General features: G+C 56.0%; 1 protein-coding gene across 5 annotated transcripts in view; it reads left to right on the forward strand.

The window, feature by feature from the left end:
• Dtx2 (deltex 2, E3 ubiquitin ligase) overlaps window positions 1-11,514 on the forward strand; it is a 30,067-nt gene extending 18,553 nt beyond the window's left edge. For 4 of the 5 annotated variants that reach the window (XM_013031732.1, XM_013031733.1, XM_013031731.1 and 1 more), the window contains 7 exons: window positions 104-204; window positions 4,185-4,325; window positions 6,827-6,900; window positions 8,018-8,176; window positions 9,287-9,448; window positions 10,348-10,437; window positions 10,975-11,514. In XM_013031732.1, the coding sequence (XP_012887186.1) occupies window positions 104-204; window positions 4,185-4,325; window positions 6,827-6,900; window positions 8,018-8,176; window positions 9,287-9,448; window positions 10,348-10,437; window positions 10,975-11,202 (955 nt within the window). In that variant the 3' untranslated portion in view covers window positions 11,203-11,514. The remainder of the gene's footprint in view (window positions 1-103; window positions 205-4,184; window positions 4,326-6,826; window positions 6,901-8,017; window positions 8,177-9,286; window positions 9,449-10,347; window positions 10,438-10,974) is intronic. The other variant, XM_013031735.1, reaches the window with a different exon arrangement.
• The last annotated feature ends 5,061 nt before the right edge of the window (window positions 11,515-16,575 follow it).

Below are 16,575 nucleotides of genomic sequence, written 5' to 3' on the forward strand. Positions count from 1 at the left end.
GGTCTACGAGCTGCCCAAGCAATCAGAGAAAGTAGAGGTGGGAAGGGGGCCTCGGCAGGGGGTTCAGCTCAGCTCCACTCAGCTTTCTCTCTTTCTTTCCAAGTGCCTCCCTCCCCAGTGGTGCATCCAGCAGCTCCGGGAACACCCCTGCCACGGTGCCTGTGCAGATGCCGAAGCCCAGCAGGGTCCAGCAAGCTCTTGCCGGTAGGTGCCTGGACTGGAGGAGGCAGCGGGCTGGGGGCCTCATCACCCTCCAGGAAACCTGAAGGTATCGCTTGGGGAAGCAGTGCCTGTTCCCATGATGGTGTGCCCTGAGGGAGTGAGCCTGGTGCCCCCTGCTCAAGCCCTCTGGCAGAGTCAGGCCTGATGATGGTGCTCTCAAGTGGACTTCCCACATCTGTGCGTGTATGTGTGTGTGCGTGTGTGTGCATGCGTGCGCTAGTCATGAGGCTTGAACTTGGGCTGGGTGCTGCTGAAGCCTAGTGCTCTACTACTTGAGCCACAATTTCACTTCCAGTGCTTTTTGATGCTTATTTGGAGATGAGTCTTATGAAATTCCCTGCCCAGGCTGGCTGCAAACCTCTATCCTCAGATTTCATCCTCCTGAGTAGTTAGGATTATAGACGTGAGCCATCTGCATCTGGCTGCACATCCTTTTTTAAGTTTTGCATGGAATTATAGATAGAGCCACTTTACTGGCCTGCAGGAGCCTCTGGGGGTTCTCAGAATGGGTTGGCTGTAGTTAGACCCTGATTGTTTTCTTGTGCTGGGGATGGAACCCAAGGCTTCCCTCTTGCTCGGCAAGTTGCTCTTGCTGCTGCTAACTTGCATGCCAGCCACTCTTGTCATCAACACGTGCCATTGGGTCCATCATGGTGTCTCTTACCCATGCCCTGTGGGGTTCATAGGGGTGGAGCAGCTAGAAGCAGATTTGACCTTGTGGGAAACCCAAAGTGGGTACCAGAGAAGACAGGAAAGGGCAGCAGACTCCTGCCACTTGCAGCTGACACAAGGAAGCAAGTGATAGAGTTTGAGGTGGTCAGACAGGGCAGGCCTGTGAAGTGCAGGGAGAGGGCCAGCCTTGGAGAAGGGAGCCTTCTGTCTAGATGGCTGGCAACACAGCGAGGAAACAGGGTGGCCTTTGGAGTCCAGCTGTCACCATAGTCTATCATCACAACAGTGACTCGAGGAGGGCTGGCTCTGCATGTGTATTCACATTGAATTCCTAAACAACTCTGAGGTATGGATTTAGTCCCACTTTATGTTTGAGGAAACTGAGGCTCAGAGAACTTCAAAATCCTTCAGAGTCCTTCTGTCCCAGGATTTGGCTTCTTGTGTGTGATACTTTGGCACTCCTGAGTCTGGAGGGAGACTTGCTCAGATGTGGCTGTGGTATAGACAGCGGCCTGTCCCAGAGGCAGCAGCAGTGTGGAGTGCAGCCCAGGAAGGGCCTAGTCTCTCCCAAGAGAGCCTCAGAGGACCCTGGGAGAGCCACTGGGCAGGTGGTAGAACTAGGAGTGAGGAGGGCAAGGAACTGGGGAAAGCCAGGTGGGAGACAGCCTAAGGTCCTCTCTGCCCATTTCAGCTGTCGGCTCTGCTGGAGCCAGGAAGAAAGAGAGCAGAGTGCTGGAGGTGGGGCCCAAGTAGTAGAGGTCCTGAAACCCCAGTGCTGCCCCCAAAAGAATAGAACAACAACAACAACAAACAAAGAACAAGCTGTGATGCGGCATGGGGAGGGCCCTCAGACTGAAGAGCAGAGGACAGGGGCAGAGGACCACTACTGTGCCGTTCTCCCACTCCTGGGAGCCACTGAGAGAGGTAGCTTAGCAATTGTGTCACACTTGTTTGCACTTGGGAAGCACATGCTCTGCCACTTGAGTCATGCCCCCAGCCCACCCTTTTTGCTTTTAGGATTTTTTGTGTTCGTGGCTGGTTTTGTGGCAGTTCTAGGGCTTGAATTTAATTCCTCATGCTCTTGCTCAGCTTTTTTGGTCAAGGCTGTTCCTCTATCACTTAAGCCACAGTTCCACTTCTGGCTTTCTGCTGGTTAATTGGAGATAAGTCTTTTGGATTTGTCTGCCATAGCTGGCTTCGTACACCAACCAGCAAGAGGTGACACTGGGTGTGAAACTAGGCGGGGAGGCCAGAGCAGGGTAGACTTGAGTCCTGACCCTTTTCTCCAGATGAGGGGCCAGCCCTGGGTCAGATAGGGTTTTTATGATTGAGAGTGAGTCTGCAGATGGGGACTTCACATTCAGAGGCTTGGAGTGGGAGTTCTCTGGAGTGGATAGAAAGCCATGGTTGTTCAGTAGTTAGGCGATGTGTGAGGTTGTCCTTCACCCTTTGCTGCTGAGGAAGATGTGATGGCTTATTCTTTTTTTTGTTGTTGGTCATGGGGTTTGAACTCTGGGCTTGAGTGTTGTCCCTGCACTCTTCAGCTCAAGGCTATCGCTCTACCACATGAGCTACAGTGCCACTTCTGGTTTTCTGAGTGGTTTATTGGAGATAAGAGTCTCACAGATGTTCCTGCCGTGGCTGGCTTTGAACTGCGATCCTCAGATCTCAGCCTCCTGAATCGCTAGGATTACAGGCGTGAGCCACTAGCGCCTGGCATGATGGTTTATTCTTGATACCCCTTGTCAGATCCATCCCTCCTCCTGTCCATCATGCCTCTTACTTGCTGCTTTCAAACTGAGCACCAGGAATCAGGTTCTGCTGGTCTGGATGGAGAGTGCTGTGGCTCCGGCCTTCTGGAGGCTGATGAAGGTGGCCCTGAGGATGTCTTCCTCTCTCTGGACAGGGTGCCCTGCGTGCTGGGTTGTGGCAGTGGTGGGTGAAGGGAAGAAGACCCCTGAAACAGGTGTCTGAGTTGTTGACGTCAGAGGACTAGGAAGAACCACTCAGTGGGAAAGAGGCTGAGTTGGCAGGGTGTAGCCCCTTTCCCCAGGTGACCAGTGACGACCTGCCTGCAGGATGGGCGGGTACCTCTGCTGGCTGAGGGCAGATCTGAGCACAGTGGGCCCCGGGCAGGGCCTGTGTTCCAGTCAGGAGGCATGGTCAGCACTAAGGCTGTGGGCTCTGAAGGAAAGCTGCATCTATTCCAAATCCCTCCCATCTTTCCGCCACCTGCAATTGCTTGTCATCTTGCTCCTTTAATTCCCAAGGGAACTGCACTTGAGCCCAGTAACAAGCTGGGAGTATGGGTGGCATTGTAGTGACTCTGGGTCTCCTGGAGTGTACTTTGGTGCCTCCTTCAGAGTGGCAGCACACCATCCCTGGCCTGATTCTGCCCAGTTAGCGGTTGACCTCAGCTTCTATCCCAAGCTGGGTTCCTTTGCCAGGTGAGACCCTCAGCAGCTGGTCTGTCAGCCCCTACCCCCTGAGTTTCGTCTGGTGGGGCAGTGCTGTCTGGCTCAACATGTTGTAGGGGCCTTGGGCTTTGACCCTGAGTAACCCTGAGCCTGGCTCTGAGGCCTAGGAAAGCTATTCTCACTCCACTGGCTGAGAAGCCAGAATGCCCTCCCTTGAGGGAGCGCTCTGGTCAAGGAGGAGGCCAGCTGTGCCAGGGACTCCACTGTGAGGTACTAGGTTATGGGGGAGTAGGAAGGAGTGCAGCTAGCCAGGACAAGTGAGGCCCCAGGAGGAGGGCAGCAGGGAGCTCTTGGCCTTGGTCTGCCACAGTTCCTTCCCTCGTGGACAGCAGCAGAGGAAGCTGGGCCTGGGTCACCTCAAGCCCCAAGCAGCCATGTCACCAAGGTAGCCACATGGGTGGTAGAAAGCAGGGTATGGTAAGCTGGGAGGGCACAGCCAGGCCTGTAGGCTCGAAGGGGTGGAGGGGGCGACTGAACCCTCAGAATCAAGGGGCTGGCCCTGTTGATCCAGCTTGGCAGAGCCCTGCCACTGCACTTCATGTGCTCCCCCTGCATGGGTGCAGGGAGATGTCATCCAGGACTGCTTGGGACACCCTGGGATATACTCTATACACTTTCCTGAAGCGAATGACTGCACATTGCATGCTCTGGAAATCTAGAATCTGGCAACCTCCAGGTTCCCTAGGGCAATTCTCAGGTCCTCCTGGCTGTTCATGTGCCACCAGCTTGGACACCAAAGGATTGCGGGCATCGTATGCGAACACCTCCCTCTAACGTTTCTCCCTCTGCATGTCTGATCTCGCACCCGTGCAGGCATGACAAGTGTGCTGATGTCAGCCATTGGACTCCCTGTGTGTCTTAGCCGCGCACCCCAGCCTGCCAGCTCTCCCGCCTCCTGTCTGGCCTCTAAAAGTCACAGCTCAGTTAAGAGACTGAGGAAAATGTCCGTGAAAGGTAGTTGCTATTCACAAATGCTCTCTGGCCTCTGTTAAGCCTCTTCCACATCTTGCTGCCTCTGACTCTCCTGCGCTCGTCGCTCTTGCCCTCGTGGCCCTCCACTTCCTCTGCCCTCTCTCCCTGCCCTCCAGCAGGCAGTGTGTGTGGGTGTGACTCCTGAGACTTACTTCCCTGGCGGAAGCTGGACAAAGTGGCCTTGTTCCTAGGGACACTGTGACTTTGTAGTCATGAAGGTGTAGATGACAGCTGGCTAAGGATTATGGGATGCCTTCCCTTTCAAGGGGCTGGTTTGTTTCAGGAAAGGTTCCCAGAGAGCAGCCCAGTGTGTGTGGCCAGGTAGCATGGCATCCGGTTCCATCCAGTAGTCAGAGATGGCCTGCCTGCAGAGGTGTTGCTTGAGAGGTCTGTGTTCAGTGGGGTGCGGGACTCCAGGAAGAGGATGTGGTCAGCACAGAGCCTCAGAAGTCTAGGGGGCAGGTTCTGGGGGGGTTGCAGGACTTGGGGAAGCTAAGCTGTAGACTAATGGCTCTGCTGGCCTGGGCCACCCCCACTCCTGCCCTCCCTAGCCGTGGCTCTGCTGGCCTGGGCCACCCCCTGCTCCTGCCCTCACTGGCCATGGCTCCCACACATTTCCTCATCATTGTCTGTGGCTCCTGTTCAGGTGAACAGGTGGCTTAGGAGCAGGAGGGATGTGCAGGTCAGCATAGCAATGGTGGCTGCTTTTTTCTGCCCTGATGGAGGCAGGCAGAAGTGCGGGGCTGCCTGGCAGCCCCCCAGGCACCTGGGTTGTCTGGAAAGGACAGCCCTGCCTTTCTGAATTCAGATATGTGTCATGAGCGTGGCGGTCACCTGATGATGGCTCACAGAAGCAAGCCTACCTGGGCCAGGGTACTCAGTTACAAAAGGGAGCTCATGCTTATGGCAAACAAGCTAAGAAGCTGATGGACTGCAAATAGATAAAGTGTAAACTTTGTCCCATTCTGCTATTCATAACAATCTTTCAAGACATTCAGGATTTGGAACTAAATCTGAAAACATTGGTATTGATAGCTAGTTTATATTGGCCAAAAACATGTCCTGTGCTATTCATATGTCATGTATTTTCAGTATTGTACATCATTTGGAAAGGGCTATCATCTGAATTTCTAGGAATCATGGGTTCTTTGCTGAGTGGGGTCTTGGCAGAAAAGGGCCAGGAGGCAGTCTTGGCAGAGGGGCCTGGCACTCCTGTCTGGCTTGTGGCCACCAAGCCCCAGCTGTTCTGTGCCGGTGGGCGTTGTTTTCTTTGTTACCACAGCAGCAGAGTGTGGGTTCTAGGGGTCCAGATGGACAGGCAGAGGGGTAGGGGATTGTGTGTACATGCGGGGTATATCTGGGTTCTAGGGTGGGTGCAGGGTACACCAGCGTGGAGTAGGGGGTATGGGGTGTGGGAGTATGGAGTGTGCATCTGGAAGGCCAGAGGCATGCATGCATGGTGTCTCTCCGCTGGCCCCTGCCGCCCCCAGCTCTAGCTTCTACTTTGTGTCGTTGAGGGAACTGAGACTCAAGTGGCAGGATTTGGAGTCAAACCCAGTGTCCCCTGACCCCCTCTGCTCCACCACACCGCCTGCCACCCCCATCTGGCTCCCTGTTCTGTTACTGCCTTCTCTGGTCTGAGAGTTAGATGCTGAGCCTATAGATAATAAGACCTTGTGGCCTCTGGTCAGGGTTTGAGCTCGAGTTGAAAACAGGAGCCTCACAGTGACCCCTGAGGTGGGTGTTGGCTCCCTGCCAGCACAGCTGCTTCAGGGGCCCTGCTGTCTCTGCAGCCTCCCCTGAGCCTGCAGGAGCTCAGCTGAAACCTTCTGATTAGCCAGCTGGGTTCTTGACCTTGGCCCAGGGTTGGTGTCCGGAGGTACAGGCCTCCTCCGCATCACGAGTAGGCGGTGAAGCGGGGGCCAGCGGCCTGCACTTCTGCTGTGAACTGAGTGGGCATGGGACAACCTCTCTTCCAGCACTGAAATGTACAGCGCTTTATGACAGCGTCATAAGCAGATGTGTAGGCAGATGCCCTGTGGGACACGCTTCCAGACCCCATACACGCAAAACTTCCTTACACTGAGATGAAGTTGAAAACAGCACCGCTAGAATGTACTCGGCCATCCTCTGTGGGAACCTGTTGTCACAGCTGCTCTTTGGCATTTGCGGGTGTCTTGAGAAGGGCCTAGGTTTGCTTTCCTGGGGCACACTCTGGGAGGGGCGTGACAGGCTGCTCTGTTTCTTTGTTTCTGCCTCCTCCAGGGCCTCCCAGGCTGGACCAGGCACCAAGCTCGTGGCCTGGGCGGGGCTGCCAGTATCCTGCGTGTGCTCCAAGGCTGTCCTGTCTTGCGCGCTAACCTTCCCTTCTTGCCCTGCTAACATTTCCTCCTGGCAGCTTGGACTTCTGCCCGTCTGCTCTCCCTGGCACCACGCTGCCCGGCTCGCACACCCAGGACTGCTTATGTTCTCGTCTCTTGCAGGAGGGGCTCCAAGGCCTGAGCCAGAGCAAGTGATCAAAAGCTACACTGAGGAGTTGAAAACACCCCCTGATGAGGTATGTGTCCTGTGAGAGGCCAGGGCAAACTCCAGGGAAGGGGACCCCAGCCCACACTCGGCCTGGCAATTGCTTCCTAGGTATGCAGGGCTCCTGTGGGAGGCATTATCAGGATGAGGTGCCCTGGCTTCCCAAGACCTGCATCACTGCCATCAGAGTTGAGCTGCGGTCCTGAGCAAAGTGCTTTCTCTCAGGCAAGAGGATTGGGCCTATCTCCCTTAGTCAACCCTTGGAAATTGTTCTGCATCTCCTGCCCTTCCTCAGCCCTGTTCCATTTTGTGGAGGCATTCAGCAGGGCGGGAGGCGCAGAGAAAATGAACTCACAGGACAGCCCGTGAGACCCAGTTGGCACCCAGTGTGCCGGCACGTAACCTGGGACCTTCCATGCCACATTCTGAGTTGGGCGTGTGAGAAATCCAGATGGACAGAAGCCTGGGATTTGTCCTGGACTCCCGTCCTTCTTCAGCCTTCTCCAAACTCAGCTCCGGCTTTCTCTTTTTCCTCTTCTTCCAGCCTCAGGCACCTCCTTTCCAAGCTGCTACCCATGCAGCCAAACATGGCCAGATGCTTATTTTCCTTTTTGGAGGCAGCTCTGTGTATCCCAGTGTGGCCTTAAACTCATGATCATCCTGCCTCAGCCTCCTGAGTGCTAGGATTATTGGTGTGCACCATCACACCTGGCTCATCTGGCTGCTAAAATGCCTCAGCTGGGTCCTGACACAAGACTGCTCCAGCTCCTGAGTGCAGTAGTCAAGACATAGCCCTGTCCAAGCTCTAGGTTCATTGTTGACCTGTGCACACCCCCTTCTGGTTCAGGCCTCAGGTGGTCCCTTCCTCTGTCCTGCTGTCCATCTGACAATTTCTGTGTCTCTTGTAAAAGCCAGCCCCAGAGGCTTCTCCCTCTGTCCTTATTTGCGTGGTCCCTGTGTCCCACGCCTGTGGTTTTGCTCTTCGTTGGCACAGATCACAGACTACTTGGGTCCCCGTGTGGGAGCACAGCCGCTGGCTGGTGTGTATCCTCTTCCTGCATCTCAGCCAAGGAAGGCCTTTTCCCACAGACTGGCCTGCTGATGGCCAGTGGCTGGTCAGTGAGCCCTGTGTTTGGTCTCTATTCTAGGACTGCATCATCTGCATGGAGAAACTGTCCACAGTGTCCGGCTATAGTGATGCAACCGACAACAAGACCCTGGGACCCGTGGCTGTGGGCCGCCTCACCAAGTGCAGCCATGCCTTCCACCTGCTGTGCCTGCTGGCCATGTACTGCAACGGAAACAAGGTGCCCATGTGGGTCTGGGTGGGAGCCAGTGACCTGCCCTGCCTCAGGCCGGTGGCCCCAGCAAGCAGCCTGCAGCAGGCTGAGGGTCAGTGCTAGGCCTCTGGGGTAGCAGGGGTGGCATCGCTCCTGGCAGGACTGCGAAGCCCTGTGTCTTGCTTGAAGAACTTTCTTTTTTTGTTGTTGTTGTTGATCTTGGGGCTTGAGCTCTGGGCCTGGGTGCTGTCCCTGAGCTCTTCAGCTCAAGGCAAGTGCTCTACCACTTTGAGCCACAGCGCCACTTCCAGTTTTCTGGGAGTTAATTGGAGAAAAGAATCTCACAGCCTTTCCTGCCTGGGCTGGCTTTGAACCTCAATTCTCAGATCTCAGTCTCCTGAGTAGCTGGGATTACAGGCGTGAACCACCAGTGCCTGGCTTGGAGAGCTTTCTGAAGGCTCAGCTCCCACCTGTTGGCCTGTCTGTGTTTTAGGAAGGGGACCAATGAAGCTGATACCCTGACTCCTCCAACCAGCTCAGGGGGAGGTCCCGGGCTCCTCTGAGCAGCAGGCCTGCCTCTCCCTACCATGCACAAGTACTCCATGCCTTTCTTGTGACACCCTGCACTGATGCAAGGCACCAAGAGGGGACCATGCTCAGGGTTCCCTGCTAGGCAGAGCAGGCTTACTCAGGCTCTCGGTGTTGACCCTTGTCCTGTGTCCCCCACCCTTCAGACCTCAGGGGCACTCAACCAGGGTGGATATAGATGGGAGGGCGGAGACAACCAAGTCACAGGCCAGCCTGCAAGGCCCAGTTGGGCCCCTTGTCTGTTTCCCTGCCACCCAGTGGCAGTGGTGTGGGTGGCAGGTTTCCAGGGGGACTGGGGAGGACTTGCCTGTGGAGCCAGGTGTCCTGCCAGCTGCGGTCTCCAGGTGCCTCACCCCATCCACACAGTGACTCGATGAGCTGGTGGTGCGCAGCTTTTTACTTTGACTAGAAGACCACAGCAGTCCAGCCTCTGTAAGGGCCATCTGCATGCTGGGCACTGTGCCTGCCCTTATCTGGTGGCCTCTTGTCCCCACTCCCTGGTCCATGTGCTCATGGGCTGCCAGCTCAGTTGCATCTGCCTTGTCTCAGGACGGGAGTTTGCAGTGTCCATCCTGCAAGACCATCTATGGGGAGAAAACCGGGACGCAGCCCCGGGGCAAGATGGAGGTACACAGGTACCAGATGTCCCTCCCGGGCCACGAGGACTGCGGGACGATCCTCATCATTTACACCATCCCTCATGGCATCCAGGTGAGGGGCCTGCCCCACAGAGCCTCGGCCACCCTCCTCTGCCCGCCCTGCCCCCTTCCAGCCGCCTGCTCTATCACACTTCCACGCCCCACTCCCCAGGAAGCCAGGCCAGGGAGCAGGAACTGGGCGTGGCAGTGCTGAGGTTGGGGTGAGGGGAGATCGAGGCAGCCCTCAACCCTTTCCTGAGGGAGGAGAGACTTTCTGGAAAAAGAAGCAGCTTACTGGGGCTTGTGCTGGGCCAGAGACTAGCAGAAAAGCAGGAGGACACTGCCCAGGGCCTGGGCAGGTTGTGTATGGAGAAGAGGGGGTGGGGACAGGAGCCTTGACCCTAAGGTACCAGCTGAGCTGGAAGTAGTCAGATGGGGCTGGATATGGCTGAATGTGGGGAGCCCTGGTCCTTGGGGTCTTGCTCTGCCCATGCTGACACAGGTGGGGATGGGAGCAGCATTCTTTGTTGGGTCATGTGCTTTCTTTTTGATCTCCTCCCACTTGGAGGCTCAGGTTGACAACACCCCAGAGAAGATTCACATCTCCCGTGACTGTACTCACACCTGGCTGTAGCCAGGCCCAGCACTGTGTGTGAACCACCCCACCCCAGTTTGCTGCCTGGTAGCTCAGGGCCCGGTTCCTAAAGTGGATCCAGAGTGGCCCTCAAAGCAGGGTCCATCCTGGCCCTGGCAGGGTTGCCAGTGGCACTGGGGAAAGAGTTGGCAAGCAGTGTCTCAGACTGGCAAGTATTCCTGGGGTGAGGCTGGACTTCCTTAATGAGTCCTCATGCCCAGGATTGGACCCTTCCAGAACCACCAGGGGCAGGCTAGGCTTCGGAGTCCTGTGAGTGGCAGCTGGCTCGAGGCTTCCTGCTGTTTTTCCTTCCAGCCTGGCATTTGCTCTCTCTGCAGGGCCCCGAGCACCCCAACCCTGGGAAACCGTTCACTGCCAGAGGCTTTCCCCGCCAATGCTACCTGCCTGACAACACCCAGGGCCGCAAGGTAAAGCCCCTGCCCCCCTGGGACCCTGCTGTCCCCTCCCCCCTGCCCCCCGCAGCCCCTGCCTCATTCCCTTCACCAGCCCCACAGGCAGCTCAGGGAGAGAAGCTGGCCCAGGGTGCTGGGGTGCCCGCCGGGTTCAGACCTGCACAGGAATTACAGCTACCAGGGGCCGGGCCAGCAGGACAGCTGCTAGGATTTAGGCTGAGCCTGGAAAGGGAGGGCTGAGGGAGGCTGGGCCCACCTGCTCTGTCCTGAAGCTGCTGGTGGCCCTTCAGGAAGGGCTGGGAGAGAAGCCAGCGTCTCACATGCACACTGGGCAGGCGTGCTGCCACTGAGCTGCACCCCTAGCCTAAGCCCAGACTGGAGTGGCCAAGGGTGGCCGGCAGCAGAGGGTGTGTGGGACAGGAATTATGGGTTCTGGCCTCTGAGATCTCTAGAGTTTGTGGGACCCCTTGGGTGGGGTTCAGTGCTGTGACAGTGGAGCCTGCTGGCACTGCTCACTTCCTCCCCCGCCCCCCGCCCCTCCTTGCCACACAGGTCCTGGAGCTCCTGAAGGTAGCCTGGAAGAGGCGGCTAATCTTCACAGTGGGGACGTCCAGTACCACGGGGGAGACTGACACAGTCGTGTGGAATGAGATCCACCACAAGACGGAGATGGACCGCAACGTGACTGGCCATGGCTACCCCGACCCCAACTATCTGCAGAACGTGCTGGCCGAGCTGGCTGCGCAGGGCGTGACTGAAGACTGCCTGCAGTCTCAGTGAGCGACCCAGTGCCCCTGGCACAGCCTCCCCGGGGTGCAGGGTGGGAAGGTGCCTTCCTGAGAGTCTAGGATGCCAGGGAGGGGAGGGCTGTGCCCCTCTGGAGCCAGGCTGGTGCCTGTGTGGTCCTTTTCTCCCAGGGTGGGGAGGATCTGGGCACCTGTACTTTGGGGCTGAGATGCAGCTACCTCAGGGCACAGATGGGCCTCTGTCCAGAGGGCGGCCCGGGCAGCGCCCCGGCCTGGCATGGCTGTGTGGGGATCGCCCCTCACCCAGTTTCTCATACCTCAGATTTTGTTTGCAATAAAGACCCTAAGCCACTGCAGGCCCTGGTGTTTGTGCCTGGAGGGCGGGTGTGTACCAGAGCTGACCATGTGGGCAGCTGCCCACTGCCCATCCAGCCCTGTGGTTGTAAACAAGCAGGCTACTGTGAGTCCGGACAGCTAGTGGAGAACAGCAGTGCAGCCTTGCTGCCCGGGGCTGCTCACACAGGGCAAGTGAGGACACGGGGTCACAGAGCTAGGCTCAGAGCAGTGACCAGCCTGGGGCCTTGAAGCCTGACTCTTGACCCTCTGAGGAGGCGTCGGCAACACAGCCCAGCCTGCTGCCCTCCCAGGGGGAGGAATGCTGGTCTGGGGTCACAGGGACCAGCAGGTCCACAGGGCTACATTTTAACTGCTGGGGCTGGAAGCATTTTTTAAAAAGTCCTGCTTAGCTGGGTGCCAGTGGCTCAGGCCTGTAATCCTAGCTACTCGAGAGGCTGAGATCTTAGGATCATTGTTCAAAGCCACCCCAGGCAGTAAAGTATGTGAGACTCTTATCTCCAATAAACCACCAGAAAACGAAGTGGCACTGTGGCTCAAGTGGTAGAGTTCTAGCCTTGAGCTGAAGAGCAGGGACAGTGCCCAGGCCCAGAGTTCAAGCCCCACAACCGACCAAAAAAAAAAAGAACATAAAAAAAACTTAACAAATGGCAACAAGAACATGAAGCCACTCAGCACAAATAAAAGCCAGGAGCTACATCAAAGTATCTGGAAGAGGATATGAGAAGTTGGAGTCTTCCCCAAATGCTGAGGGAATGTACAGTGCAGCTCCTTTGGGGAATAGGCGGGTCTTCAAACGGGGTTACCCAATGACTAGGCCGCTCTCAAGGGTGACTTTACAAGAACATGTCCATGCAAAAACATATATGCAAATGTGGATTAGTCATTACGAGAAAGTGAAAACACCCAGACACCCAATAGCTGGTGAAATGAATGAAATATGCTATTTGTTTGCATGTGATGGTCTTAGCTCTGAAAGCAGAGAGGCATGGTCCCTGCTGTGCCAGGAATAGACCCTTTTGCAAACAAGCTGAAAGAAGCTGGACAGCCAGGCATGACGGCTACTTGGGAGGCTAAGGCAGAAGGAGCCAGCCAGGACAACACAGTGAGACTGTTCAAAAAATAAAGAGGTACAGGAAAACAGCCTTCTGTGTGGTTTCATTCCTATGTAATGTCCATCCTGGGCAAATCCTTAGAGACAGGAAATCTCTCCCTCCTGGCAGGAGGAGGGAGGGAGGAATAACTCATGGACTGCTTCATCTTGGAGTGATGAGAAGGTTCTGGAATTAGCAATGATGGTTGCACAGCTTTCTGAGTAGAAACAATTGAGCTGGGGCTGAAGGTTAAAGCCCATGGTAGAGCTCTTGCTTAGCATACTGACACCCTGGCTTGATCCTTAACACTACAAAAACAGCAAGAATCACTGACTTATGGGTCTGACACAGTGGAGCACGCCGAGAGTCACAGCTACTTGGGAGATGGAAGATTGTGGCTAAGACTAGCCTAGGAAAAAAAAAAAAAACAACTGACTAAACATATCACTAAAGCCAAAAGAGCTGATGGAGTGGCCTCAGTGTGAGGCCCGGAGTTCAAACCCCAGAACCATAAAACCAACTGAACTGTTAAGCTTATATGAATTATATCTAAAAAACAGAGGGGGCTGAGAATGTGGCTTAATGCATGCAGCCCTAAATTTGATTCCTCAGCACCACATAAACAGAAAAAGTCAGAAGCGGTGCTGTGGCTCAAGTGGTAGAGTGCTAGCCTTGAGCAAAAGAAGCTCAGGGACAGTGCCCAGGCCCTGTGTTTAAGCCCCAGGACTGGCAGTGAACAACAAAAAAACCCACAAAGTGACAGCCACCGGGAGCCGGGTTGGCTATGTGGGGGGGCTCCCTACTCTTGCTCCCCTCTCCTCCCTACCTGGGTAGGGTGGGTGGCCAGAGGGACACTCCTGATGCAGGGAGCAGATATCTAGCCACACGGCTCTCAGCCTCCTCCCCAGGGCAGGGAGGCTGGGTAAAGCTCCAGTCCTCACACCAGTTCTGGGTGGGGTGGCCTGCATTCATGTGGGGACCCAGTGGTCCCCCAGCTCCGCCCTGCTTCACGCCAGAGCTGGACCCATTTTTCAGGCCTTTTCTGCCCTTTCCTGACGGTCTGACTAACCAGTCCCCAGCCTAAGGTGTGGGGGTGAGGCCCCTGAGCCTCGGGGTGCTCTGCGTGTGTGCAGGATATCCTGGGGCTCCCCGAGAGGCATCCTCACCCTTGGCGATTCCTTCTAGTGCTGAGGCTGGGCGCGTGGGATCCCGGGACGGGTGATCTTGGCCAGACCTAAGGCACTGGGGTATATAGTGCTGGGGTGCTGGACCCTGCGAGCCCCGCACCAGCACCTTCAGTGGCTGAGGCCGCGCTTTTAGAGAGGGTGGCTGTACTTGGCGGGGTGGGGGTGGGGGTGAGGTCAGGGCTGCAGGCTGCGTCTAGTGACCCCCACCCCCCGGTCAGCAAGACAAGGCCTGTGTCTGTCTTTCCTCTGGTCCCTATCTGTCCTCCATCCTGCAGCCTCCAGGGGCTTGCAGAGCCCACAGACCTATTGACTTGCACCGACTGCCGCGTGAGGATCGGACCCCGGGGCTGCAGACGCCCCTGGGCGGCTATGACTTCGGCGGCTCCGCCCCCCGCCGCCTTGGATTGGGCTGCTCGGGGGAAGGAGGCGGGGCTTCGGGACCAACTTCGTGACTGACAGCTTCCCCTGCAGCAGACTCTTCCCCACCCCCCCCCCACCGGCCGGTAGTTCTTGCCGTCGCCACAGGGGGGCGCGGGCGAACCGCGACCACGTGACCTCAGGGCAGGGTGAATAAACCGGATCTGGTGCCTCCTGGGCCACAGGAAAAACCGCTCAGCCCAAATTTAGGGCCTCCCTACAGTGTGGGCTGTGAACTGGGCTAGACTCAGCTGTGCCACCCTAGGTGCGATCGCCATCTTTACTCTGTGGCTGAGGCTCCCACCCTGCCTGCACAGGTGTCCTGGTGGCCTGGGAGGTAGATGAGGGCCCTGGGACTTGCTGAGTGATTGGTGGATGGATCGTCCCAGGCCCCAGGGACCCAAAACAAGTGCCAGGCAAGTGGTTCGTGCCTGTAGTCCCAGCAGCTTGGGAGCAGAGGTAGGAGGATCATGCGGTGCTACCAAGACCAGCCAGGGCAAAAGGTGAGTCCTTATCTGAAAAAAAAAGTAAAGCAAAATAAGGGATGGAAGCATGGCCCAAGTGGTAGAACACCTGCCTAGCAAGCAAGACTGGAAAAAAATGGCAACAGAATTGCACAATCTGATTCCTCCTGTGCCGGCTCTCGGTGGCCTCTGCTGCCCTCAGGTGGAGCTCTAGAGCCTTCCCCTGGCATACCCACAGCCATCCCTCTATGAATAGCCTCCTGAGCACAAAGAGGCTGCCATCACTCCCTGGGCCACCTGGAGGCCACCTTGAAGTGTCCCTGGCAGCACTATGGGGTAAACACTGTGTCCTACGTGGCCGGGGGTGGGGGTAGGGGATAAAGCGCTGGGGGAGGCCTGGCTCCAACTGAGGCCCAGAAATTGAGAGCTGATGCAGAGGGAAGAGCCAGGCTGGGTGAGGCTGTTTATACTCTGAATGAGGTCCACTGTCGGGCCTGGGGATGCCATCTGTACAAGCTGGGGACCACAGGACATTAGAAAACTGCTTGTGTTTTTCAAAGTCAGCTTGCCCTGATTGGGGATGACTGGAGGCTGCCCACCTTCAGTGTTCTGCTTGGAGCTGGGGCCAGCCACCATGCCAGGGTGACACAAAATCAAGGTCACTGCCAGGCACCAGCACCCCATGCTGGCCTGGGAACCGACCAGGGCTTTTTGCCCCCCTTCCCCCAAATACTGAACCAGAGGTGCTAGTCACACCCGCTAACCATTTTTGGTGTGTTTGAAAGTCCTAGAACTGTTTGGGGATGTGCAGGAAGGCCATGGGCCAGAACTTCATGGCTCAGTGAGGAAAAACAAGTACACTGTGAAAAGGAAATCCAGCGGGGATGGTGGGGTGACTGGCAGGTGACTCATCAGACCCCAGATTAAAGGCATCAGGGATGGAGCAGGCAGGGACAGGCCTAGGGCGACTCCCTTCCTCCTGACTGTACCTGCTGTGCCTCTCCATTGGAGCAGGTACTGGGGCTTGAACTCAGGGCCTGGGTACTGTCCTTGAGCTTTTTCTGCTCAAGGCTAGCTCCGATTTGGGTATTTTGCTGGTTCACTGAAGATAAGCGTCTGTCAGAATTGTCTGTACTGGCTTCAAATCTCCATCTTCAGATCTCAGCTAACACGGAGATGATTTTGATAATGATAATAATGATGATGATGGTTATGTCTTCTGGTTTTGTGTGTGTTGGTTCTGGGGCTTGAACTTGTCACTTGGGAGCTGTCCGTGAAACTTTTTTTTTTTTTTTTCCTCAAGCCTGGCTCTTTCTCACAGCTCCACATCAGACTTTTTGGTGGTTAATTCAAGATGATAAGTCACAGACTTTCCTGCCCAGGCTGCTTCTCCAAGGGTGATCTCAGATCTCAGCTTCCTGAGTAGCTCGGATCATAGGCATGAGCCACCAGTGCCTGACAAATGTATTTTCTGTTATTTTGGGTGCTGGGATTGGTCCCAGGACCTTGTCAGTGCTGTGTATGCATTAGAACACTGAGCTAGCCGGGCCCCGGTGGCTCATGCCTGTAATCCTAGCTACTCAGGAGGCTGAGATCTAAGGATCAAAGTTCAAAGCCAGCCCTAGCAGGAAAATCCCTGAGACTCTCTAATTAGCCTCCAGAAAACTGGAAGTGGTGCTGTGGCTCAAGTGGTAGAGCGCTCGCCTTGAGCTGAAGAGCTCAGGGACAGCGCCCAAGCCTCCACGACCAAAAACAAAAAAGAAGAACACTGAGCTACACCCTAGTCCTTCAAACTGAGCTGTTACATCTCCATGGCAGACTGTCAGCTTCGGGCGGGTGGGGTGGTGGCGTGTCTCATTTCACAGTCATGCTCAGTCCACTTTAGAGCATT

Source organism: Dipodomys ordii, unplaced genomic scaffold (genome assembly GCF_000151885.1).
Source record: "Dipodomys ordii isolate 6190 unplaced genomic scaffold, Dord_2.0 Scaffold143, whole genome shotgun sequence".
Lineage (NCBI taxonomy): Eukaryota > Metazoa > Chordata > Mammalia > Rodentia > Heteromyidae > Dipodomys > Dipodomys ordii.